At 44.8% G+C, this 27,094-nt stretch overlaps 1 protein-coding gene across 3 annotated transcripts; it reads right to left on the bottom strand.

Moving 5' to 3' along the window:
- Positions 1 to 23: 23 nt before the first annotated feature.
- Positions 24 to 26,678, bottom strand: Pigg (phosphatidylinositol glycan anchor biosynthesis class G). 3 transcript variants are annotated; one of them, XM_032916229.1, is made up of 13 exons: positions 26,415 to 26,678; positions 25,308 to 25,513; positions 22,273 to 22,482; positions 20,837 to 21,025; positions 19,836 to 19,977; positions 18,451 to 18,663; positions 13,561 to 13,778; positions 12,876 to 13,157; positions 11,658 to 12,121; positions 9,339 to 9,530; positions 5,918 to 6,227; positions 3,871 to 4,034; positions 24 to 324 (listed from the first exon to the last, which is right to left on the bottom strand). In XM_032916229.1, the coding sequence occupies exons 1-13, from the start codon at positions 26,566 to 26,568 to the stop codon at positions 108 to 110; spliced, it is 2,961 nt and encodes a 986-aa protein (XP_032772120.1). In that variant the 5' UTR covers positions 26,569 to 26,678; the 3' UTR covers positions 24 to 107. The 3 variants fall into 3 exon arrangements, 2 of the variants coding, with proteins under 2 accessions (XP_032772120.1, XP_032772121.1); XM_032916230.1 differs by having other exon boundaries at positions 26,521 to 26,678; XR_004389436.1 differs by lacking the exons at positions 24 to 324; positions 3,871 to 4,034; positions 5,918 to 6,227 and having other exon boundaries at positions 9,421 to 9,530; positions 11,658 to 11,863; positions 12,003 to 12,121.
- Between the last annotated feature and the right edge of the window lie 416 nt (positions 26,679 to 27,094).

The raw sequence follows: 27,094 nt of genomic DNA, 5'->3' as shown, positions 1-27,094 counted from the left end.
TCCCATCCTTTTTCTTTCCACCACAGAATAATCTTGCATGTAAGCAGTTCGATACTCAAATCCATAATGCAAACAGTTACTGATCAGCTCCAAATATCTGTCCCCACCTAAGCCCTCGAGTGGCGAGTCTGGTTTGTGGCAGTGAACACTGCACAAATGGCAGCCGTGATGAGCAGATGCATCCCTTCATAGAGCAGCTTTGGAGAAAACACACTCCATATGAATAAGTGGTAGCGCAGAGACGTCACCAGAACAATGTACGTGGCAACTGGAACAGAGCAAATCAGTGCATAGCAGAAGCAAGCACGGCTCAGTGCTGAACCACTATGAACAAAATAGAAAACACGTGTCAGAGCATGTCCCAAGAACGCTTCCTCCACACCGCCACTTTAAAAGTGAATGACAAGGGACACTTGCTTCTGGACTAGTGGGCATCACAATCGCTCTTCTGCAGACTTGCTCGGTCACCTGACATGATGATAATGTCCTACATGTGTACAAGGAAAGGCAAAACTCAGCTGACAGAATGGCGCAGTGGGGAGAAAGGCATTGCTGCTAAGCCTGACAAAGTTCAATTCCTAGGACCCATATGGTAGAAGAACACTGACTCTTAACAAGTTGTCTTCTAACTTATATGTGTGTCAAATAACACACACACACACACACACACACACACACACACACATACACACACACCCCAAAATAAATAAATGTAATAAAAAGTTAAGACTAGAAATTATTCCTTTAGGAAGGAGAGGTGAAACTCAATAAGTTCATAAAATACAGAAAGCAACAAGAACACGGTAACTGTAACGAGAAAGGCAGCACCTGCTGCTCAAGCTCTTATAAATGGCCCCAAACACCTGTGAACCACAGGAGCTCCGTTTCCTGTGGAGGTTACCTGGCATCCTACAGGGGTCATCTGAATGTATGCACAGTGAAAGTTGCCTGTAACCAGGGGAGATCCATGCTCCTGAGAGAGTAAGCAGGAATGCTGCCTACACATCCCTGAACAGCCACAGATAAGCTACAGCTCAACACAGGGGTGTAGGAGGCAGCAAAATTGGAGTCTGAGGCAGGGTCTGGGAAGTCTGACCTTTGAGGATTTGTATGATGCATACAAGCCCTTTCAGAATGATCAGGCTATGGATAGGACGTACAAGCTAGGACTATGGAACTTACAAATCTAGGATTATTGCAGACTTGTGAGAATAAAATGTATTTTATGTAATGCTTGCATTGATGATTTAAAAGCAAAAGGAAAGGTTCGTATGGTAGGAATGATGGCTTGAACATAGCACATGAGTGGCGAGACATGCCTTGCTAGGGTTTGTGCAGAGACAGAGTGACAAGTGTGTGCACATGGCTGTTTGTGCACTGTGTGCACCTGGGTGAGCACGTTCTGTAAGGCATGTTCAGCCCTGTTGATCAGGCAACCCCACTACTTTGGGACACCCCAAAACATCTATTTCTATGCTCATTAGCCAATGTTGGGCACCAACAACTACTCAGTGGCCAAAAGAAAAGACAGTTCTGAGCACCGAGCGCCCCATTTTTTCACTGGTGTCACTGGTGGACTGCTTTAGCTAACCTCTCTTCCATAACACCACCCCAGGCTTCACTGGCTTCCCATCTTGATCTTGATAAATCTTCTCCTGTTTAGCTCTCCAACCGTTAGATCACACTTGATGCCCTCTGTAGATGGCCCCAGTTCTTCCTTTGTTTTAGTCCTCATGCTTGAACTGCTAGTCCCTACTTGGTACCTGGCCCAAGGGGAAGGGTTATCTTGTCACAGCCCAAGACTGCCACTACTCATGAACAATACACCAGTGTACCAAAGAGTAAGGACTCAGGACAGGCCTTGTGGATTAGAGCTTTGGCTCCCCTCTCTAGTGAGCACAAATTGAGTGTCTGTGCTGAGCCAATGGTCTACTGAATGGAACTTCTTTCTGATCTGACAGCACATGGGACTGGGTTTCCACATGGCACTGACTTGGGGGACAGTTTTTAGCACGATTCATGTAGAATATTGCACACATTGCTCCTATAATATCAGCATAGTATTTCTGCTCTGTTGCGAGCAGGAAACACACATCAACCACAACTTCCAGTCTGTTCCCAGCAGCCTCATGTAATGTACATTATATTGGTAAACCACATTCTGGTTGTATACTTTAAGAGGGGCTGTCTCTAGAGTCTTAAAGTACAGGTGTGCAACATCTACAGGTAAAGTTCAGGAACTCCTGTTCTCAAGTTTACGTCTGACTAAAGAACACTTCCTCTCTGAATAGCAAAGTATCAGGTTGTGGGAAGTGACCTGTTTCTTTCTACAGTCCAAATGTGGTTTACAGAGGAGGGTGCTTTCTTTCTGGCTGAGGCTACTACAGTTTCCTGTCCAGCTTGGGAGATTTCTGTAGTTAATGCTTGAGCATCTTTACCTGAGGGAAATGCAGAACCAGTGGATTAGCATCTCATTCTAGTCTTGGGCTTGCTGAGTTCCACCCTATCTGGGGCCCTCCATGGAGATACAACAGGAGGTGAGCTATTGAGTCTAGAGCTGAGAAGAGACTTGGGCCATGGACATGAACGACCAAGAACAAATCCGTAAAAGCTACAAGGCCAGTGGAAAAGCAGAACCACAAAAACTCTAGCAGGAACAAGGGTTTGCATGCAGCCTGCAAGTCTCTGTGGTGAGCAGAAGCCGGGAGACATCCCAGGAGGGGTTATCCCTGACGGTCACCACAGCAAGAGCCACTCTTCTCATCACAAACAGGCAGAGGGGACGGGAACCAGGAAGCTCCAACTTCACTGTGCGTCTGGGATATGGGATTTGAAAAGTCTGGAACCTCTAGTCAGAGGAAGGTTCTGTGCTGATAGAGCTGTGTCCACTCAATGTATGAGAGGCAGGTCCAGTGTCACAGAGGGAGGGCAGCCTTCTATGGTTCAGGCTCATTAAGAAGTCAATGGCACGGCTGAGACCATGAATATATGGCTGGTAGCGGTGGTAGTGAACTTCTAGATAACATGGGGCCTTCTTTCAGAGAACAACAACACACAAATTAACAACTAGAAGCAAAAGTGAGATAGTGGGATGTTATAGAGAAAACAGATAGAGACAGATTAGAATGTGCTGACCACGCCCGGAGAGCTACACATACCCTGACGGTGGGAACCTTGAGCAAGCTAGACCCTGGGAAGTTCCTCCATACTACTGGAAGGCACAAGAGCCTACACAGAGAAGGCAGAGAGTGGCACTCACCTGTACCTGAAATTGTATCCCATCTTGTATTTCTATTCAGCTGTCATTTCTGTCAACAGGCAGCACTCTTAGCTGCTCACTCACTCAGAACCTGGACAGTTAGCAGCTCCTCCTAACACATTCTTTCTGCATCATCAAAAGGGATTCTGGAAGGCCAGAGCCCATGTCTTTTGTCTCCTTGCCCTCAGAATAGAAGAATGTGAAGTGGCTCAGAGTGGAGCTAAGAGTTTCCCAGTCCCCATTCCCATTTCCTGACTGAGATCAGAAGAGTGTCTCTTGCTGTGGGATATCTCCAGGTTTCCTCCGCTGACCCCAGTGACCCCAAGACTGCACATTCTTGCCTTTGCCAGTTGGTGGCTGACTCTGTTTTTCTCTGGTTTTGCCACATGGCTTTCTTTATTGGTCTTTTCTTGTTGTGTTGTTGGAACTGAAAAACTTAAACCTGGCCAACAGAGTCCCTCAGACCTGACTCAGGCCTTTGATCTACAATCAGTAAAAAGATTCTCCAGCTTTTGGAATTCAGATGTCTTGTATATAAAATAATGTTATTACTCTTAAAAACACACAAACTGTAATCACATTTGTTCTAGAAGACAAAGTGAGCGCCTTACTTGTTTCCTTCTGAGCTCAGGAAGTACACAAGGTGGCTGGCCCAAAGCACAGGCCCTACATATGTTCCAAACACTGTGAGGAAAGTGGCCGGAACTTCCATGTAGGTCTCCAAGCCCACAAAGCCTGCTGAAATGTCGATGGTAGCAATGTTGTTGGAATTGCCCTGGAACATGGAAGGAAAACAAGGTTGCTCTTTCTGTATGCCAGCATGGATACATAATCAGAGGCGCAAGGAGCATCGAGCAGTCAGCCACTGAGCTGGCTCTGGATGGGCTGTGTTTTTCTATGCCCTCTTACTCCAGACCAGGACATGGTAGAAAAATACCTATACAGAATGAGTCTTTTAAAGAATTTTGCATACTGAACGCAGCAATTTCACACCTTCCCCCAGACACATCAGCTGCTCAAGACAAGTTCACAGACCTTTCCTTGAAGCCTCCACTTGAGGATGATACACGTGGTCCTAGGAGGCCCACATCACGAGCACATCTCCTGGATGCTGTCAGATTCCATACCAACTTCTCTACTGCAGACAAGAGGTTAGCTGTAGCCTAGCACTGCTGAAATGTGCACGGTACATGAGGGCCCAAGACACGCAGCATACGATCTGGTGGCACCCTACATTCTATTAGCTATACCATGTGCCCAAGCTATTTATGGGTCTAGAACCTATTATGGGAGAGCTTTGCTGGTCTATGGGAAGACCAGGGTAGAAAGAGTCATGAGAGTCAGACCACCACAGCAAACTGAGCTCAAGGCTGGTCTCAGTCTGGTCACAGCACTTAAGAAATTACAGATTCTTATAATTTAATTCAACTACTCTTGGCTTTTGGGGTCAAAAGGATAAACATTCAACCTTGAGTTGCTTCATGGATGAAGCTGGAAGACATATGGAACCAAGAACAAAAGAAGAGCACAGGTAAGAGGCTGACCTAGCAGGACAAGACAGATAAAGAGAAGAGGTGTGTATTTTCACAGAATTGTGAAGGAATCTGTGGTAATATATTATACACCTCCGTGAGATTGCTAGGAAGAACTAGATCCTTCTAAGGCCCACTACCTATGCAGGCATCTTTCTACACACCAAATCTAAGGCAGGTTTGGCTCTTTAAATACTAGGAAAAAGTCCTGTGATCCTCCAGGCCTTAGGGGACTGATAACTTTAGAGATACCCAGCAGTTCCCAGCATGGACAGCCTCAATTCCAGGGGCAAAGGTACACGGAGGTATAATTACTACATTCCTAAACCACAACAACCACCACCACAACAACAACAACCCTGATGTGTTCTCTTTACCATTTGTAATAAATCCATTCCTCTCTAATTCTTCTTCCTGCACAGCACCACCTACTGTCTTGTGGATGTCTAGATGTATCACAGTGAGCGTGTCTTTGTTTTTTGACATAGGATTTCACCATGTAGCTCTGGCTGGCCTGGAACTCACTCTGTAGACCAGGCTGGCCTCCAACTTATAGAGATCCACCTGTCTCTGCCTCCCCAGTGCTAGGAGTAAAGGCATGCACCATTAAACCAGGTCAAGCACACCTTTTAAAAATGACAAACTGTAATTTATCTAATAAAATACACGTAAGAGTTAAGAATAATTTTTCATGCATTATAAGTTCTTTCACTGAACACATATAACCTTCCATCTTACAAAATTTTCCCAAAGAAAAACTAAAAGACATGTTACATAAAAAGTCACTAGCTGACTTAGTCAGGGTTTTACTGCTGTGAGCAGACACCATGACCAAGGCAACTCTTATAAGAATATTTAATTGGGGCTGGCTTACAGGTTCAGAGGTTCAGCTCACTATGATCAAGGTGGGAGCTTGGCAGTGTCCAGGCAGGCATGGTGTAGGAGGAGGTGAGAGTTCTACATCTTCATCTGAAGGCTGCTAGGACGAGGGTCTTAAAGCCTAAGCCCACAGAGGTACATCTAGTCCAACAAGACCACATCTACTCCAACAAGGTGCCACTCCCTGGGCCAAGCATATACAAACCATCACACTAGCCTTCTATCCACGATAATAATGAAAACCTACCTGGAAATAGAAGAATGCTTGACCGAACCAATAATGCATTACAGTGATCTGGGCTGCATCATGTCTCAGGGGCTTCCAGATGGACTTAGTCATTACAGTCTGAATCAAGAGGCTAAATGCTAACACTGGAAGGTTGTGTGGTCTCAAGAGCAGAGCTGCCAGAAGAACTAGCCCACTATGTATCTCCCACAAGCCTACAATCCTGGTTTTGAAGTCTGCTGCAATGACTTGTGCTTTAAGTAAATCTTTGGTGCCGGTGAACAGAATGCCAAGGACAAAGACATAAACAAAACGAGCTTCAGTAATTCCCCTTTAAAAAAAAAAAAAAGAGCAAAACGTTACATTCATTTGTACCATCTAGAAAAATTCAAGTAAATATTTCCCATTTAAAACATGTATCTAATTAGAGAATGCCTAAATATGACAGTATAGCTAAACAAGGCGACGCATGTCTGCTCTACACTCAGACCCTTGAGGAGCAGCCAGTAAGGCCAACAGGCATATGCAGGAATGTACCATCCCATGGAGCTGGCTTTGGGGAAAACTTGCCTTTGTGATCCAAGGATCATTTGCTAGCAAGACTAGAGCTAGGTTCTTGTAACGCTTTGCACAGTTAAGTGAAAAACACTTGTGCTGGTTGAAGCCCTGAGTATATGAAATTTCTTAAGTTCAAGAATGCTAACTGCAACTGAGTGCGCTCACAGCTAAGTTGACTGAGAAAGAGCGTGAATGCTGACATGTCTAAAACGGACAGGATTAGTGTGCACGGGTCCAGACTGTGCAGGCCTAGGCTCTGTTGGACTCTGTGCTCACCAGCTCTGTGGTTTCTGCACATCTGTACATGGTCACCCTAGGAGTTACACATGTAATAAAAATAGACAGGAGGTATTCATATACAGTCCATGCTTAATAAATATTCAGTGCTGTTATGAACAAGTCACCCAATCTAAGCATAAAGGATGTAAGTTATGAGACTACGCACAATACTCTCATCTTTTTAAATATACAGTTCTAAAACATGGTATTTTAAGAAGATTTTAAAGATGGGGTATTTATATGCTTTAAGATGGCCACTTAATGGTGGAGTGTAGTAGTGCGCACTTTTAATCCCAGCACTCAGGAGGTAGAGGCAGAGGCCCTACCCATTTTCATGACTATTTTCATTCAGGGTTGATACTGTGTGTTACATGTGGAAGAGTGAGGTCCTGGCTGAGGGGCTGGAGTTAAATACCTAGCACATCTTCAACCACACCTGTCCTCACATAAAAGCTAAAGTCAGGTCCATGTGGATTCCAGTAACGTAGAATCCAGCAAATGTGAAAGCCATCAAAATGTCTCAAGGAAGCAGCTCATCTGAGTAGATACCAGGGCCACTAGATAGGAGAGGGCAGTAGGAAGGACATATGGACAGATTTCCTGCACTGATCGCTCACTACTTCTCATTCCTAGGGCTTCTATATGACTTTCAATTGGATTTCTGAGTGCAGGAGAAAGGAAAGGTTAAAGGTTAAAAGTCTTGAATACTTGGTAAACATAGACTCACAGTGGATGCAGAACCAGATAGACCAGGATGAGTTAAGAATTTGGGCACCTTTGAAGCCAGGTGGATCTGGAACCAGTGTATTTTTAAAAATCAAGGTAGACAAGTGAGGGATGGATGGGTTCCATGGGAAGAAGGATGCTGAGAGAACAGGCACACTGGCTGTCTTCTGGGCAAGAAGAAAGCTGCTTATCAGCAGAGAAGGCAAAGCAAGGGGATCACAGTCTCGAGATTAATAATGCAGAAATAAGTGCATAGATCTGGGTGGAAACAAGAAATGCATTCGCTCACTGCACTAGAGGACTAAACAAAAACAAAAACAAAAAAAAAACAACAAAAAAAAAAACACCCTATGTAACCTTGCTCTCTGCCCAAAGTTCTAGATTACAAAGCCAAAAAGAGCCTATGTCTCTATAAAATGTCCCCAGTCTCAATCACCTCTGGCTTCTTACCTCAGGTAAAGGCAACGACCCTCCTGTTACCAGCCTCAGAAACCTAGCACCACCCATAGCTACCAGCAGATGCTCTGGTAGCTCTTAGGCCTCTGGATATAGCCCTTGACTTTCAATATCTGTTCAATCTTGTGTGAGCTATCTGTGTAAGCTATCATCTGTGTAAGCCATCTGTGTAAGCTATCTGTGTAAGCTATCTGTGTGAGCTATCTGTGTAAGCTATCTGTGTAAGGGACCCAAATGAGTAAAACCTAAGGCCACAATCTACATGTGATTGTGGGTCCTAAATATGACAATTCGTATTTAACAAGTTAAGTCATCATGTAAGAGTTGTATAGCCTCAGCAAATACAGAGGCGAATGTCAGCAAAAACCACTGAACTGGAGAATAGGACCCCCGTTGAAGGAATCAGAGAAAGAACTGGAAGAGCTTGAAGGGGCTCGAGACCCCATATGTACAACAATGCCAAGCAACCAGAGCTTCCAGGGACTAAGCCACTACCTAAAGACTATACATGGACTGACCCTGGACTCTGACCTCATAGGTAGCAATGAATATCCTAGTAAGAGCACCAGTGGAAGGGGAAGCCCTGGGTCCTGCTAAGACTGAACCCCCAGTGAACTAGACAGTTGGGGGAGGCGGCAATAGGGGGAGGGTGGGGAGGGAACACCCATAAGGAAGGGGAGGGGGGGGATGTTTGCCCGAAACCGGAAAGGGAATAACACTCGAAATGTATATAAGAAATATTCAAGTTAATAAAAAAAAAAAAAAAAAAAAAAAAGAGTTGTATAGCCTACTGCGTCACAGCTCCCTTCTGCCCTCTGGGTTCTAAGAACAGAGCTGTAACGTACCTGTGAGGGTTGTCCCCTGCGGATAAACAACTACACATCATCTATTTTATAAACTGTAAAGACGTTTCAAGGACAGAGGTGCTTTATCGTCAGCTGTCTGTCTGCATTCTTGGGGTACTCTGGAGAGAAAGGCTAATCACCCTTTGTAGCCCTGCCTGTCTGCATTCTTGGGGAAAGTAAGGAGATGGTATTTATTTTTTTTAATTAATAAAGAATTTAAAAATGAGTTAAGAGAAACCTGCATTCCTAGGACTTGGTTTTGCTAAGTTAGGATGTGACTTTAAAAACAGGGATACTCCCAAGGATATAATAGTAAGTGGCTACCACAGCAGTGGTAGTGAGCTCCTTACTTCTAACTTATTTATCTCCCAAAAGAGAGAATGGCTCATTAAGGTTTTCTTGACTAGGATATAATAGCTACAAATGAAATCATCATGCATAAAAACTAACTCAATCCAATAAAAGAAAAGAAAAAAGAAAACAAACTAAACTCAAGTACTGTAAGGGCTGACATGGCATTTTTGGTACAGGAAACGCTGAAACATAAAAGGAAACCTTTGTAGCTATAGTTCACTTACTTTGAAATGCCTTTGTTGTCTGGTTGCCACGGGAACAGCACAATCCCAATGGCTGCTCTGTAGCAGAAGACACCCAGCAGCCCCAGTGCTAGGGCCACCTTGGATACAAGAGAGCAGCCCTTCTGAACTAACATGAAGATCACAACCAGGGAGAGGGCAGCCAGGCCTGAGAGATGGACTTTGTGGTCAGAGCTGAAATAAGATAGAAAATGCCCAAATTACTACCAAATGGAATTGGTAATTTACAGTTATATTGAAGAGTTTTAAAAGAATTGTATGAAATCAAATGATTTTTCCTAGAAAGCCAGAAAACAAAACAAAACAAAAAAAAAAAAAACCAAGGAACTTAAAATGTCACAAAACTATCATGCTGAGATCTCATTCATGTCTTACTCTTAAAATAGTATCAGATGATGGTATTAGGTACAGTCTGTCCTCCAGTACCCTTGATTTACTTCCTTCTCACCCTGCCTCTGTTGCTGTCTCCTACAGTTCAACTCTCTTGACAGGGGCTGTCCTGCTGAGGAGAGGTGCAAAGGCACTGCCAAATATACAAGAACTTAAAATTGAAAGACTTCAGAAAATATGAATGAAACTTGGCAAGGTGAATACATCTGTAATCCTGACAAGCATATCACAAGTTTGAGGTCAGCCTAGAATACAGAACAAGACCTTGTCTCAGTGCACGCATGCACGCATGCACGCATGCACACGCACACACACACACACACACACACACACACACACACACACACACACACAGAGAGAGAGAGAGAGAGAGAGAGAGAGAGAGAGAGAGAAGGTAGGCAGACAGACAGACAGACATGACTGTATTAGGATGGGAAGAGATGATTTAATTTAAAGCTATAGGCCTCACTCTGGAAGTCTCTGCTACGCTTGGACATCCTAGGCATCCCTCTGGAATGCTGGACACCACCACTGAGAAGTGATATTTAACCAAGACAGCTTTGGAGTGGCGCAGTAATGGGAGTTACAAAACGTCCTTTTACAGCTGATAGGAATGGCCCAGCATTCAAGGGGAAAACATCTTAGATGCAGGAGGAGCACTTGAGAAGGCATGCAGGACACACATGCACTAAATCTTTCAAATTTTCAGAGAAATAACAAGTGCCCACTCTGTTTTTCTAGGACCTGGAACTCCTTAACATATCAAGCACTTCATATGCCTGGGCTGAGGAAATATGGTCTATCAGCAAACTCCGTTCCCTCTGTTTCCTGAACTCCAAAGTGAGGAGCACATAAAGATGTTTTTCCAGAGCTGCTGTACAAGTGCATGGCAGGAACTTTAAAGATGCCAGCTCTAATTGTGGGATTATGAAAGTTTGGAAAGCTAGTTAATACTTGGTGGAATTCTCCAGGAAAACCTTTTGGTTAGAAAAACCAGAATCTTTCTTTGATGCCCACTTCCAGGTTCTGTGCACTTGTAAGATCTGGGCAGTATCATTTGTTTTTGTTTCTCCTTATATAGGTATAAAATCACTACACACTATCAACTTGAATTTTCCCACGCACTAGCAGGAGTCCCTCTCACCCTCGGCACTGCGATTTTAAACCGTTCTGCAACTGTCTGTTCCTCTGAACATGCTTATTTTGCTGTTACTTTACTTTAGCTTGAGTCTTTGTTGTCACAGTTAAAACAGCCTGGCCTTGACTTTGACTGACTCAGTTCCTTCCATTTACTTCAAGCCCCATTTCAAACCCTCTCCCATCCACCCCATCCACATCTTTCTGGCTCTGTATCCTCAGTAGAAGGAAGGCTCGGGAGATGTTGAGAGATCTGCTTTACATTTTACCCTCCGAGGATGGAGAGAGAGGCGTGACTGAAGAGAACAGAGAATCAGAAAGGGTAGGTGCTCCGGAGACTAGAACCTTTGCCTACTGACCTTGTCCTCTTGTCTCTGGGAAGCAGTAGTCAAAGAACCGCCATGGACTTGATCCCAGAGTTGTATCTTTACAGTGATCATTTTAAAACCCATGGGGTCTCAATCATTAACAGTTATTCTGATTCACCATTAATAAATCAATTGTAGGGGTTGGGGATTTAGCTCAGTGGTAGAGCGCTTGCCTAGCAAGCACAAGGCCCTGAGTTCAGTCCCCAGCTCCAAAAAAAGAAAAAAGAAAAAAAAATCAATTGTATTAAGTTAGTCTCTATTCACCTTTATGGGGTATATTGTCTATTTCTCTAGATCTTAAGTATTATCTTAGTCTTAACACATATTTTCAAAAGGACGAAATGTAGAAAAAGACTTTGTAAAACTATTCAGTTGCAAAGAGGTCCGGCCCCTGGGTCATGCTCACCTGGTAAGCCAGTGACTAAAGTCAGGGCGATGGGCTCCCTGCACCCCTGTCTGGTTCAAGGAGCGCAGTAGCCGACAGCAGATCAGCACCAGCCACGGACTTGCCAGCACTGTCCACCATTTGCAGCTTCCGTGTGCTTCCAACAGGGAGGCCCGTTTACCTGCTGTGTCAGACTCAGACTCAGGGGTACTGCAGCTTGTGCTGTCCTGCAGGGTACAGGCAAGGACATTCACACATTTTTGTTCCACCTGGAAGTGACGCTGAGGTTCACAATCATCTCCCAGAAAGTAGCTCCTACAGGTTTCCTGGCTCAGAGCCAGGCACAGAGTATTAATAAGGAAATACCACGTCTGGTGCTCTTCCTCCACGAAGCTGCTGGCTCCCAGGCTCAGAACATGGCCCACTGTGCCCAGAAGAAGAAGGAGGTTCACCTCTGACCACCCTGAGCTGGCAACAGTTGCATTCTGTTAGAAGGAAATGCAGTATGTAAGCGATAACCTGAAAATTATATATATAATCCAGAAAGTTCCTAAAGAAACAGACAGACAGACTGTGCCTAGACCCAGTCACACAACAGGACTTGAAAGACCCTGTGATAGGAAAGGGTGTGGAAAGGACCAGGTACTCTGGAAGGGGCTAGAGTCACTGCACAGGATTTCTCAATCCCAGGGTCTAGGCACCATGGCCTCTAACACAACCACACACTTCTTTCACACTGCTCCCTCATCCCCACCTACCGAGTAAGCAAAGGTTGCCAGAGACCAAGAATTTCATAGACAACGTAAGCCTTGAAGAGAGAGCTTTGTGAGGCACCACAGACCAACGGGGGACTGAGCCTCCTTAGGAGCCTCCTGAGCGACCGCCCGCTCGCTGTCTGTCATCTGCAGCCCAGAGATCCTGAGACTGAGGTACACACGTTCCCTGTCTTCCACATCCAGAAGCCCTATTATCACCTCTGTTCCAGTCCAGCTCTTTCCAGCTGAGAACAAAAGCGTATGACCTGACTACACCACAGAATATCCCAGACAAAGATGCCCAGAAGCCTGGCACGATTTGCTTGGGTCTTGCTCCTGAAGTCTGTTTGATGTGTGCTCTTTCCAAGGCACCTCCAGCACTGCCGTGCTGGTACATACACGATTTATACTAGTGAAAGATTGGCTAGCAGAACAAACAGAGGCCACCCACAAGGACCACACACACACCAGGGACTAGCCATACCTTCCTCAGCAGAGTGCCGTCGGTGACCATCCTGATAAGAGAGGACAAAATTGCACAGAAAAGTGCAGAAACAAGTACCATCACAGCCCCTGCTGCCAGCCATGGGAGGTTACAGAGGTAGCACGAGCTCTCAGATGAGGTGCACACCAGGACATGAATGGCCGAAAGAACCAAAAATATCAAGTAAAAGAGCAGAGAAAACACAGGAGACAACAGGGGAACATCCAGTTCAGCCTTTCTGCACAGCACATGTGGAGTGCTAAGGAGAAACAGGGTGAGAACCTGAAAAAGAAGATCAAGGGTAAATATGGAAGCCCAGGTATAGGAAAGTCCACTCAAATGAGCCCAACTCGCCCTAACCTACCGTTCATACAAGAATAGCAACAAACAAAAAGACCCAAGGGAGAAATTAATTTTAGTTAATTAGTTAATAATTAGTTAATTTAGTTAATAAAGAACATTCCTATTTTCTGTGTTACACCGATATTCTTTTTTCAGACACAGGGTCTTGTAGTCCAGGCTGGCATGATGCAGCCATTCTCCCACCTTAGTAGACTGAATTTGGGAATTAAAAACATACACCACCATGCCAGCAGTAATGATATATAAATTTAAAACCATCATGTTTTGGCTGAGTTGCATAATTAATTTAACATCTGAACCATGATAATACAAGCATGTGTACCTCCAAAACCATGAGTGTCCCCACTGCCATTGAGTAGATGTCATAGTGAGCCACTTGTATGCTCAGGGACTGACTCAGGGTCTTCAGGGCACCCAGGTACTGCCTGAGTACTTTGGTCCCCAAGCCAAGCAGAATGTCTGAATGGTTTTCTTCCAAGTGCAGTTTGACCCAGTTTCCATGCAACCTTTCTGCCATTTTAAACTGCTCAAATCCAGGATCTGTTAGACAAAAGATTATACATACTTATAATTTTAGCACATTTACTTACTCCTGGGACATTTTTTAGAACTGATACCTAGTGAAGGCAATCTTCCTAGGCAAGAAGGGTCAGCAACATTGCAGTAGCACTGTAACAGCTGGTAATGTATATTCATCTACTGCCAACACAGTCAGAGTCTGAGTGAGGGGTGGGGTGCTGGTTGGGAACAAGAGCTGGGTCCAGGCATGTCCAAAGCCCAGAAATCTCATCCTGAGATTGTCGGGAGTAGGATCATTCCCCTGTTGCCCCAGGCCTGCTTGTCCTGGAATGAGTATCCATCCCCCACACAGGTTACACAGCCCAAGAGCCAGGTTAAACATCCTCTCGCCTTATAAGGTCAAGTCCAGAAGCACCTGGACTTCCTCCCTATGCTAATGAGGCATTTCCAGTGCCCTGGCCCTAAGCAATGATGTACACTCATCCCAAAAGCCCCTACCCACCTACCATGCAAAGGGTCAGGTAGCCTTGGCTCCCTCCAGTGACTACGGTGGCCAGTGACAATATTGGTGTGGAATGCCTGGCTTCTGGGTGTGGCCCAGGCTCATGGCTGCCCTTCCTCTTCAGGTCTACAGGGAGTGCTGAAGGCAAGGAGCTAAATGGGTCTAAAAACAGGAGTTTTCTTCCTGAGAAGCTCTGTTCTTTAAAATGCACCTTGTACTCCATCGGGACCACAGATCCCTTTATCACCCCCAACAGTGCTGCACGGGGGCAGCAGCAGCAGCAGCAGCAGCAGCAGCAGCAGCAGCAGAACTCTGCAGACATTGCACTGCTGAGGACAAAGTTCAGTTACACAATCTTAATGTGAATCTGAACACTTCCGGTTGTACCTGTCCTTACGACTGAGAGTAAGTCCGCAGCAGGTGCCCTCACTGCTACACCACCCCAACGTCGAGTATGTGTATCCCCCACACCTCCACAATGATCTGCACTCACAATCCATGCCTCTTCCAGGGAGTCGCAGAGACTCGGGCCACCCACCCACACCCACTGCCTCTATAAGTGAAGTATCGAGCCTGATGGCACCCACAGAAGTCACAGAGACACAGACACCTGTGTCTGTAACCCATAGCCTCCATCAGTAAGTACAAAGATCTGGTCTATCTTTGTGTGTACTCAACAGCCTCACACATCTCTACAAATGAACCACAGAGACGTAGGACATTTGTGTAATATCTTACGGCCTCTACAAAAGGAATCATAGAAACTGGGGTTCCTGCTCATGCAGCCAAATGAACACTTCCTAAGCACCATGTCCCAGACACTGGATGCTGAATAATAAAGCACAAAGGGTTTAATGTAAAAGGAAAGAGAAAGGCAATGGTGAATAAACTAGTAAATTCCTCCCTGTGTATACAAACACAAACACAAACAAAGGCAAACAAAATGGTATGCTGTAGGCATGGACATATGTGATACCAACTGTGAAGCCTGGAGGCCAGACAGGTGGCTCAGTGGTTAGAGCTCTGGTGGCTCCTTCCGAGGATTCAGGCTTGATCCCTAGGATCCACATGGTGGCTATAACCATATACAACTCCAATGCCCAGGATCCAGCATTTGTTTTCTTTTACCTCTGCACTGAATACACAAGGTACATAGACATGCATGTGGGCAAAACACCCGTACACATAAAAAGAAAAAAAAAAATCAACCGCAAAGAATGCCATGAAGGAAAAGCAGATGGTAGGAGACATTGCTGGTAATGGAGACTAATTGATTTTAGATTGGAAATGAAACATAGCAGGGCAAGGATAGGCTGACAGGCTGACTGTAAAGGATGACAGGAACAACCAGATGAGGGGCTGGAGAAGAACACAGTCACTGTGAACATCTTGTTCAAAGTCCCAGGGGAGTGAGGGGTGCGGGGTGGAGCGGGGTGGCTATTCCCAACAGAACTAAAGGACACAGTACGAGAGGAGCATCAGATTTGCCAAGTGTTGTGGTAGATTCTGTTGGCCTTGTTGTGGGGTTCAGAGGCCTCCTAGGAGGGAAGGACCCACAACAATGTCTGCCATTCTTTGTAGGCTTGCTTCCTTTCCATTTCACATGGCTCCTAATGGTTTTCTATTCAGTATGTCTGAAACATTAAAGTCCTTAGTAGCTTCTTCTTGTTGTTGTTGTTGTTGGCAATTTGCTAGGCTAGAATCTTGCAAACAGCAGCAACAACAATGACAACAGCAGCAGCAGCAGCAACACCACCACATATGAAAACTACCAAGCAATGGCTGGCCTAGTGGCTAATGCTACTCAAGAGACCGAGTCAGGAAGATCACAAATCGATGGACAACCTGGGTTACAGAACTCAAAACCAGTCTGTACAACAGCAAGACTGTTTCAAAATAAAACTAAAAGAGGCCTGGCGATGTAGTTTAGTGATAGAGTACTTGCCTAGCATAGGCAATTCCCAATACTACAAAACCAACTACTACTACCATAACCAAATAAATAAACAAATGAACAAAGAGAAAAAACCACCAAAAATGCCCACCATACATAAACTAAAATAAAACATCACCAAACTTAAAACAATAAAAAGCCCAAACTAAACCAACCAACACCTTCCCACCTCCTCAAAAACCTTACAAGCCAATAATTTATTTAGAAAAAGACAAAAGCAAGAATAACTGTTACAAATAATCTAGACTGAAGTGTACGTTAAAGTCAGACCTCAGTGCTGACAAAGCCTCTCATCTGGACTTAGGCTCCCAGTCATTTTCCAACTAGCAGGCAGGGTCTAGTCTTCCACAGCTAAATGGGTCTAAAAACATGTTTATCACAACTGAAAGAAAACTTGCCATTGCCATGTGATTAAATACTGCCTCAAACACACGTGCCTGCTCCAGACTTGGGAAGGAGAATCAGTAACAGATGTGTTAGTCTGTGATATGCTGGGCATACCAGCAGTTGAAAGTGCAACTCAGGGATCTATACGGGGTCCTAGAAGTTCACTCTTCTCCTGGGATCATGCCTACTGTCACAGAAATAGCCCTACTGTCCTCAGCTTGAAGACAAATCACTGGCTTGGACCACAGCCCACCTTTCTAATCCTGCTGCCCTTACCTGTAGTCGAATCAGGCTCTCTCCCAACACCACACGGGAGCTGCTCCAGCAATCCCTAATGTCTCTCTATCCTAGACCCAATAGTTAGCTCTCCATTACAGCATCAACATAGTGGCTTACTTTCTCCTTACTGACCTTCTCTTTTCATAGCTTCCTGACCCACATTCCCAATCTCTCATCATCCTGCTGGTTGAATGAGAGTGGTCCCCCTAGGTTCATTTATTTGAATACTTGGTCCCCAGCTGGTAGAATTGTTTAGAAATGATTACGGGATGTGGCCTTGTTGGAGGAGATATCACTGGGGGTGGCTTTGAAGTTTCAAAAGCCCAGTCATCCCCTGGTAGCTCTCTCTCTGCCTCAGGCTTGTAGATCGTGATGTAAGCTCTTAGTTACTGCTCCAGCACCATACCTGACGGCCTGACTGAGAACCTGTCTGCAGCCAGGTTCCCTGTCATGATGGTTATGGACTCCAAGCTTCTGGGAAGTATAAGTGCCAAATAAACTCTTCCTCTTATAAACTGCCTTGATCATGGTGCCTTATCACAGAAATAGAAAAATAACTAAGACACCTGCCTTGTAAATCAGCTCCTGCCTACCTTACTGCGTGGCCACTACTCCTTCACTTTTTAGCTCCTTTCCTGGAGCTGTTTCTTGGCTCAGGACTTCTTGTTCCTTATATCCCATGGTGCCAGCAAACACTGTTTTGCTACCTCCGAAGCACATCTATCTCCTAATTTCCACTACCATGCTGAGCTCATGCCGTCTTACCTCACACCAAAATACTGCAGCTGCTTCTTGCCTGCTCTGCTACAGTACAAGGCAGAACTCCCAGAGGGAACCTGGGAGAACTTTAAATACAGGAAACTCTGCTGTGCCTTCCTTCACCTAGACAAAACTGGAAGCTCATCTAATACCTAAAAGCCCTCTGATGATGTCTGAACTCATCTCCTGTGCCCTCTGTCCCTCCCCCCAACCCTAAGGCCAAGCTTGTCTTAGTGTATCAACCCATCTATGCTTCTATAGCCAATCTTTTCCTAGCGTTCTGGTCACCATCTGGCATCTATTACAATACTTTTGTTCTCTTCACCCTGAGAGATTTTGTGAGGACAGAGATCTGATGCTACTCAGTGCCTTATCTCGAGTTATTTTTGGCTTGGGTTTTTGTTTTGTTGTTGTTATTTTTTGGTTTTCTGAGACAGGGTTTCTCTGTCCTGGAGCTCAAGTTGTAGACTAGGCTGGCCTTGAATCCTTAGAGATCCACCTGCCTCTGTCTCACAAGTGCTGGGATTAAAGGCATGCACCACTACGCCCAGCTGGTGCCCCTTGTTCACAAACAAAAACTTGGTAAATGATTGTTGGGTTGATAAATATATGAAAGATTTCATAGCTTAATTATATTCATGGGTGTTGCTAATAACGACAGTTAAGGAGGAAAGAAAACGAACATAATAATAATTAGAGTAACAACTACAAAGTACTCCATTATCAATTGTACACCAGCAAACATCTGGGAAACACAAGGCCCTGGGACCATGAAGGATTAAGAATCTGGAACTACTAATTAATTACCTTACCTTTTTCATAGGCTGGTATGTTTTCTTGCAATAGTTTGCTAAGCTGTAATGTGTTTAAATGTAAAAATCTCAGCTGCTCTCTCATCGGTTTTCCCTCTATAACTGGGAATAAGAGGCTTCCTACATTATCTTTAGGAATTGGCAAACCGAGTCCTATTGCTAGTGTTGCAGCCAAGTCAGTCTGCTGGACGTGCTTTGGGTGTCGAACATCCCCTGGGCGAAAAGAAAACATTTTAAGCAATAGATTTCTACAGAGTAGAAAATGATAGTTATTCTTGAATTTAAGCAACAACAGCTAAGGTAAGTCAAATTACCATGTTTTCAAGCCACTCAGAAGCAGATTCACACAGAAACCACCTCCTTGATTTCTATGTCAATAAATGTATCGAGTGCCACTTTCCCTTAAGTGACTCATCATACACTGGTCAGAGAATCTAATTTTAAAAAGTATAGTTATTGGGGCTGGAGAAATGGCTCAGTGGTTAAGAGCACTGACTGCTCTTCCAGAGGTCCTGAGTTCAATTCCCAGCAACCACATGGTGGCTCACAACCATCTGTAATGGGATCTGATGCCCTCTTCTAGTGTGTCTGAAGAAAGTGACAGTGTATTCATATAAAAAAAATAAAAAAAATAAAAAGTATAGTTATTGTGATTGTAGCATTGGGCATGGAAATGACAAGTAGCCAGACAGAATCCAAGGATCAGGAAGTCTGCTATAATATCATGTCTCCCAGAAATGACCGGGAGCCTTCCCTTATGACACCCCAACAATACGGTTACCTAAAGAAGACCCAAAGAAGTAAAATGTCAATAGACAAGAAGGGGGCAGACTTCTCAGACTTCACAGCCTCCACAGACAAAGCACTACTAGAAACTAAGGAATGCTCAGAGGAGAATCAGTCCTCTGCAGGGATGAGCCCCTAGTTAGCTATCCAAAACCAAGTGGTCAGCCTTTGAACCTTATGGAAATATGTAACACTAACAGACTGAGCAGGTTGTAGTCCCACATTTACGGACACATAAAATATGTGTGTGTGTGTGTGTGTGTGTGTGTGTGTGTGTGTGTGTGTGTGTGTGTGTGTGTGTGTGTTTAAAACAATAACAAAAATCTTAATCTTTTACAAACGACTGAGCAGTCTCTCAAGTGCCCCTACCCACTGGGCCATCTCACCAGCACAAGGCAAATTTTGAGTAGTTCCATATCTATCTAGTAATATTTCTGCAACAGAGTTCTTACAGAAAAGTGTTTGTAATTTTGAGAGCCAGGGCAAAGAATATAAATGGTAAGTCCTGCCTGCCCATCACCCCTTCAATTTTTATTTCAGTGTTTACGATCACTTATATCAGATTACAGTTTAAAATGTCAATCATTCCTAATTCTCACCAGGTTTCCTTTCAAACGCAGAGCTGATTAGGAGCAGAGGTGTGCTCACTTCCTCTGTGGAAGAGGCCCCATGGCTCCCTGTCTCAGACATTCCATGGTCACCACAGAGAACCAGCAGACTGGGTAAGAGAGTTTCTCTGTCCTGAAGGTAAAGAGGAACCCATCAGCTGTGTTTGTCTCACAAGAACATATATGGCCCTGCACAGGAAACGACTGCAGAGCTTCACATTAGCTCATACAGCACCTTCACCTGAAAGCTTTGTCTCTTCTAGGGAAGCTACAGTCATATCAGGGTCAAAGTGAATCACATTACAGGTGAATCGAAAGCAGTGCACAGCTCAGAGTGCCTAAGGGTTGTGCTTATGACCACTAACAGCAGGGTATCTGTCTTTTCCAAACTGCAGGCATGTGACTCCCCTGCCTCGGTTCCCTGTTAAGAGAGAAACTAAAGGCATTTATTTTACAGGGCTGTTTAAAGGTGACACAAGACATTCAGAGGGCACAAGGCAGGTCATGGGCTTCTCTGCCCAGAGCTTCAGTCATCTGACTTATCTGCTCTAGTGGTGCTGGGCAAGCTCTTGACCCTCAGAGCTTTGTACCTGACATACATCCACACAGAGAGCATGCCTCTGTCCCTCCCTCTCCTCGAGTCTCTATTGACATGGAGTACTTTTCCAGGAAGACAGTCCTGAATATACTATTTAAAATCATGGTCCCCACCCTCCCCTAAAACAGGGCTGCTGGTTCCTCCTGTCCATGTTTTCTCTCGACAGCAATTCCTTTTGGGCACATTTATATTGTTCACTATATTTCTCACATTTCTTTCCTGTCCAGAATGTAACTCTGCCAACAGTAGCATCCTTGGAACAGGGTCTGGAAGGTGCCTATGGCAAAAGCATGACTGGCTGGCTGATAACGGGCAGCCCTCAGTTGTTTCTATCCTGGTTAATACTGGCCACAGGGAACTCCATCACCACGTGATGCACCATCGCCAGCCTTACCTTTGACAACAGTGACGTATGAATTTTCATGAGCACACTGTCCATTTCGCTGAGCTTGTGACCAATCAGGGGGCTGTTGGGCCCAGAAATGTGGCCAATGTGATCCAGCCCTAGGTAGTGAAGGATCAGCACATCCCAGTCTCCTCTTCTTAATACTTTGTCCAAATGCCTTGTGACATTGTTATCCACCTTCAAGGGAGGAGGGGAGGAAGTACATATGAACAGTGCATCCAACTTTTCCTGGATCATCAGGAGTTAATCTTAGGCAACTCATGGACATTGATAAAGCAAAACCCAAATTAAAACAAAAGCCCTGAAGTTATTAAAAATAAATGAATATTAGTATTAGACTAAGTTCTTATGCCTCCTCTTTTTAATGTCTCTAGCTTGTAAACAGACATATTATATAGATAATTTAGCAAAGACCATTGTTGGTCTTAACTAAAGCTGAATAAATAAACAAACTAAACAAGTCCCAAGAAGCCATGAGATAAGAAAGGGTGAATGGCAGCCAACCAAGGCAGTACAGTACAGTTATGAATAAGTAACAGTCTTACATAAAGGCTATTCTTGGAAAAAACAGACCAACATTTATAACGTCTTTTCCTCAAGCAAGCGTCATGGCGATGTGATCAGATAAATAGCCCCTAATAGAGCTGGTATCCTGCATAGCCCTGAGTCTTCAGTAAGCCCACTTTCTTCCCACTAAAACATGAACCACAAAGAAAAGTATTTCCATCCGATATCACGGAGTAAAAACTTGCTGAAAATTCACACTGTGCCTGCCCTGGTGAACTGTGGAAAGGGTTTATCATTCTAGAAAAGGTATGGGTGAGAATACATAGACTCAAAGGCTCACCCCAGCCCCCAAACTAAATTGAGACTCTTACTGTAGTGCTGCAACCCAGATAACACGGGTATTATTTCCTGTGCTGCAGGCCCAGCCTTCACACACCTGTCTCCCACATTACGGGAATGCACTGCACTCATGACTCTGTTGCCTCTCTTTGTGCCTCAGAGTCCTCACTCATTCAATGATGCAGCTCCTCGGCTGTGGCCCCCTGCAATGTCTGTCAACTACTTTGCATGTTGGAGCCTACACGCTCTGGTTCACTCCTGCACCAGGTTTATGCTGCTACTCACGACTGATTACAGGAATGACTGATTTATAGTCTTGCCATACTGTTCCATAAACTAAAAAACACCCCACAGGAAATAGCATCACTTCTCTAGTGACAGTATCAGACTCAACCTAAGGTACAATGCTTCTGTTTTTAAGAGACTGACCTCCGAAATGGTGCATGGAGGTGCATGGCTGCAATCCCAGAACTCTGGAGAAGGAGCCCTGAGTACAAAGGGTTCAAGAACGGCCTCTGCTACACATCAAGTTCCACCCTTACAGTTTGGAGAGAGGGGAGAGGGAGGGAGAGACAGACCTCTATATAATCTGACACAAAGAACGATGTTGTCCCATCATATTCCACAAAGTGCTTTGGGAATAATTTAACCCATGTTTCATCTCCATAAAAGATTATTCTTTTCCCAGCAGCCTTTGCCTGTCTTATCACATTGTCTTCTAGGAGAACAGGAGAATTGAGATTCCTGATGACATCAACAAAGCCAGGGAGACTTCCCGTCATCAGTGCCTGTAGAAAGAAACACGTCAAGACTTAGATTACAGGTCCAAACCACAGCACAAGAGACAGGAAGATGAGGTGGGGGTCAAACCGGTGGGTGCAAACCTACAGCAGGCCCCATTCTGGAGACTAGAGTCAGAGCTAGGACAGCAAGCAGGCAGGTGAGGGGAGGAAAACAGGACACGGACTTGGAACCAATATATCAAACTCAATATTGAAGCCTTGATTATTTAATGAGCATGGTTCTGACAATTCTTACATTGGTAAGATAGTGAAGAAGATGGCAATGATAGACACCATGCCAGGCACAGAAGCTATGTCTTATTGACAAGGTTAATACTGATGTGTGTACACATTGATAACTAACACAAACCTGTAAATCAGACCATTTGTCAGGGTTTCACCTAAGATTTAACCTGCCTTTTGTACAAGCAGACTCACTAACAAACAAACCCTAACGATTCAGAAAATCTAATATCTTTCTCTAAGTTTTTTTGTTTTTTTAAAGAAACCTACTTGTATACGGTTCTCAAAGTGAACTGGGCCAAGAGTGTTAGTAGAACATCAGGTCACGCCTATAGTATTGTACCATATAATACAGATGGCGGGTGTGAGATATCCTCCTATCTTTCTGATATAGAGTGGAGTCAATAGTTTCCCCTTCTTTTATCACAGACCCTACCAAGCCACAGTGATAGTTCTGAATCTTCATGATTCGGAGTTATACCAACACCTAAAGTATCAACATCCATAGGTTTGAGGTGAAATGTCTACAAATTTTTCAGTGGCAAATAAATGCAAACTTTACTTTCAAGGTTCTAGGACCTACACTCAGTACTCTACATATGCTGGGTAAGTGCTCTCATGTTGAGTTTTATCACCAGCCAAAAATGGAAATTTAAACCAACCAGACTTCCAGAATGGCAGAATTGAGGAGCTTGGCCCCACCCCACCCCCACACACCAAGAACAATGGAAAACCAACAGAAACTATCAAAAGCAATAACTCTGAACTTTAACTGTCACCAAAATCGTGTAATAAGTCGCACAGGCATGCTCAAGAAAACACTCTACCTGTGGTTTCTCCCACCTCCTTCCTTCTCTACCTCATCTGATAATGGCTCCATTACAGTTGGCTGTGGCAAGCGAAAAAACCAACTTGAAATCTGAAAAAGGTCTCTGGGAGGGAAGACGACTATGGACAAGTTTTAAAGTATGCATGCATTTCCGGGAATCTGGAGAGAATCAGAAATAACCAAAACTTCTTCTGGCTGAGGTGGAGTCCCTGATTAAACAGTGAAAGGCAGGTCAAGCTGGAAAACGACCTAGACAGTCAAGGGTCTCGGCACACATGAGCCTTGGGTAGATTCCTTAATGGGTGACAGGCTCAATCACAACTTTTCCCAATCACTGTCTGACCCTGAACTACACTGGACCAGAGAAGCCCAGTGGAAGACTGGTTTAAAAATAAAAGTAAGAATTTGGAGGAAAAACAAAAAACAAAAAACCCCACAAAACTCTAGGGTTTGTTCAGTAGGTAAGAACACTTGACACTCTTTTTTTTTTTTTTTTTTTTTAAGATTTTTTTATTTTTTTAATTTATACGAGTACACTGTAGCTGTCTTCAGACACACCCAACCCCATTACAGATGGTTGTGAGCCACCATGTGGTTGCTGGGAATTGAACTCAGGACCTCGGGAAGAGCAGTCGGTGCTCTTAACCGCTGAGCCACCTCTCCAGCCCCACTTGACACTCTTGCAGACAACCTGGGTTCAGTTCCCGGCAGTCACATGACAGCCCACTATCACCTGTAACTACAGTCCCAATGGACACAATACTCTTTTCTGCCTTCTGTGGTGCACGTACATGCATGCGGGCAAAACACTCACACACATAAAATGAAATAAATCTTTTATTTAATGCAGCTGCAGATTTCCAAACACTTCTGGTCCTTTCTGCCAACACTCTCCTATTCCTCCTAATAATGTCTTTGTGAGTGTAATTTCCTCAAACAGGCTTTTCAGAATCCACGGCCTCAGCTGCACTTCTACCTCTCCAACAGAACTGTACTCTGCTCTTTCTGTCAGGCACTCAGCACAATATTTCTACGTGTTTCTTTGAATACTTGTTTGTCCAATGCCTCTGTACATCCAGAGTCTAAAGCCTCATGAAAGCACTTTTCACCAAACGTATCTCCATTACAGAAGCAGCACCTAGTTGCTCAGTAAGTAGTCTTCAAGCCAGCCTGCAGACAGGGCTTTGTTGTTTGTTTGTTTGTTTGTTTGTTTTAAATTTAGCCATGATTCTTCGGTAAAGCACCATGCACTTCAGAACTACCCTCACCAAACTGAACAACTAATTATGTAGTAGGTAGTAGAAGTAACAGCTCTTCAGACCAGTTCACACTTGTTTCATCATTTTGTATAATATAATTTCGACAAATAATTTAACTTGACCGAGTTTGTTTTCCTGTGTATATATAATTAATAAACTAGACTGAATATCCCCAAAGGTTCCCTCAAGCCTGATAACTAAAGGTCACAGTAGTCCACCAAAGAGGAGGATATCTCTTGAACTACAGTGGTCTGGACAATCCGGTTCTAAATCTGTCCTCCTTTCCATGGGGTATGAACTTCAGCTACCTAACAAGGGGTAAAGAGATGGCTCCATCTTATTATAGGATACCTTCAGCGTCCCATTGCCCCAGCAACACTGACAACACTGAAATATTTTCCATGTTCTTAAAGTAAGGTCTCCAAGATGGTTAGATAATCGCTCTAAACGTTCAAAAGAGCCAAATCATGATTCATTAAATTTAACCGAGTTAAATTTACCTTGATTCGAGGCATAGTAACTGTGGGTGGCTTTGCCTCAGCCACGAAACTATGAGACGCTCCTTTTTCTACCAGATACGTTGTGTAGGGCATATACTTCACGCCTTTCGACCCAAACACAAAATCATCTCTTAAAGCATCTATCAGCATAATAACCACTTTACTGAAGAGTGGTGGTGGCAGCTTGGTCCAGTTCGAACTGACTCCTAAAAGCGTTTAGAAAAGGGGAAGTTAAACTTTAAATTCTATTTCATACCCCATTGCCTTCAATGTCTTGTTTGTTCTTCTAGACCGTATCAAGTCTATTTCAACCTGAGAGAAGGTACGTTTTTGGTAGCCAGTGTGGTGTTAATTTTCTAAGAAACCAAATAAGATAACTGTGAAGGTTCCTTCAAGGGTTGTAACCAGCCTGCAGATGACAGATGACTACCAAGAAGGGTATCTCCTGACTAGGCTGGACAGTATGTTAACAATGAGTAGGTATCCCAGTAATAATGTAGTGAACTGCTCTTAGCATGGTGAAGAGTCCAGGACAGGGAAGCCTCTACCTAAGAGACATACCGTTGGGACCTGTGCCTTCCTGAGCCTGGCCTAAAACCTAGTCTTGCAGGCAGTGAACTTAATGGGCTTACAAACTGTTTACATGTCCAGTGGCTTTGATTATGTAGGCCTGTTTCACAGCCACAGAGTCGTCGCCATGTGTTTATTTCTGTGTTGGTGAGGATGGCAGGGTCCTAATGCAGTGAGACCTTAACCGCTGAGAGTCGGGAGGTGTTCTGGAGGAGGGGTTGTAGAAAACTGGAGGGGGCCTTTAGAAATATCATCTGTTATGTCCTATGGGTCCAAAAGTGGAAACCTAAATTGAGAGTGAGTGGAAGGCTTATTAGGAAAAGGAGTACGGATCATTGAATAGCACCAAACAAGATGCAAAGCCGGAGTTACTCTGGGATTACTCCGATTATCTCATATGTCGACATAGGGCCGGAGGCTGCGAATGCTTCAAAGCTGTATGTATGATACGCAAACAATGCTAAAACAAAACAGATTGATTCGGTGGTGGGGCAGAATGAAAACGGGAACCACCGAGGAGGGGCGCGGGGGCTATACCTGCTACGGGTTCGGGCGCTGGGGTCTCTGCACCATGCTCCGGTCTGGCAGAAGAACGCACAGGAGCTGGGAAGAATCCCCGAATAAATATCGCGACCCCAATCACCTCAATCGCTACGCAGCTGGCAGCGAAGGCCCCGGAGCCCAGCCGCATTCTGCCCAGCCGCTGGGCGGGACGGCAGGATATTAAGTGTAGCAGCGGGGGCCGCACACCTGCATCCAGGACCCACACACCCCGACTGTCAAGATCTAGCTTCCGGCGCGCCTCGCCAGCGCCCGCGCACGGGAAATACGTCAGAGGTGGGGAGCGTAGCCGGTCGCTCCCTGATGACGTTCCCGCGGACCGGCTCTGGGGTCATCCTTCACGGAGTCCTGGCCCACTCCGGAGCCCGGAAGCCCACTGAATCCCCGGTTGGTCCATTCAGGATCCTGGCTTTCGGGGCCACCGAGAGTCCCCGCACCTGCCCTGCCCGCTCAGGATTCCAAATTTCGGCTCCTTCACCCCTTGACCCAAGCACCCTGAGCCAGGCGCACCTGGCACTGCCCAGTGTCTGTGCAGTTTTTAGCTGCTGGTGTTTCTTGTGAGGCTGGTTTTCATGTGTATTAGTCGTGCCCACTTCCTTCTGGTATTATGGCCCCAGTTTTCTGACAGGTCGAGACTCGTTTCTGGGTCTGGGGCA

This window comes from Rattus rattus, chromosome 11 (assembly GCF_011064425.1).
Source record: "Rattus rattus isolate New Zealand chromosome 11, Rrattus_CSIRO_v1, whole genome shotgun sequence".
NCBI lineage: Eukaryota > Metazoa > Chordata > Mammalia > Rodentia > Muridae > Rattus > Rattus rattus.
The sequence above is the reverse complement of the archived record's forward strand: the minus strand, read 5'-3'. Positions and strand labels throughout refer to the sequence as shown.

What these genes read in the sequence shown, in the direction of transcription:
- Pigg (XM_032916229.1), bottom strand. Translation starts at nt 26,568, where the DNA reads ATGCGGCTGGGCTCCGGGGCCTTCGCTGCCAGCTGCGTAGCGATTGAG. An exon ending in TTACTATGCCTCGAATCAAG is followed by an intron (nt 22,483 to 25,307) that starts GTAAATTTAACT and finishes TTCTTTCTACAG; the next exon opens with GCACTGATGACGGGAAGTCT. An exon ending in ACGGCACTCTGCTGAGGAAG is followed by an intron (nt 12,122 to 12,875) that starts GTATGGCTAGTC and finishes TCCTTCTAACAG; the next exon opens with AATGCAACTGTTGCCAGCTC.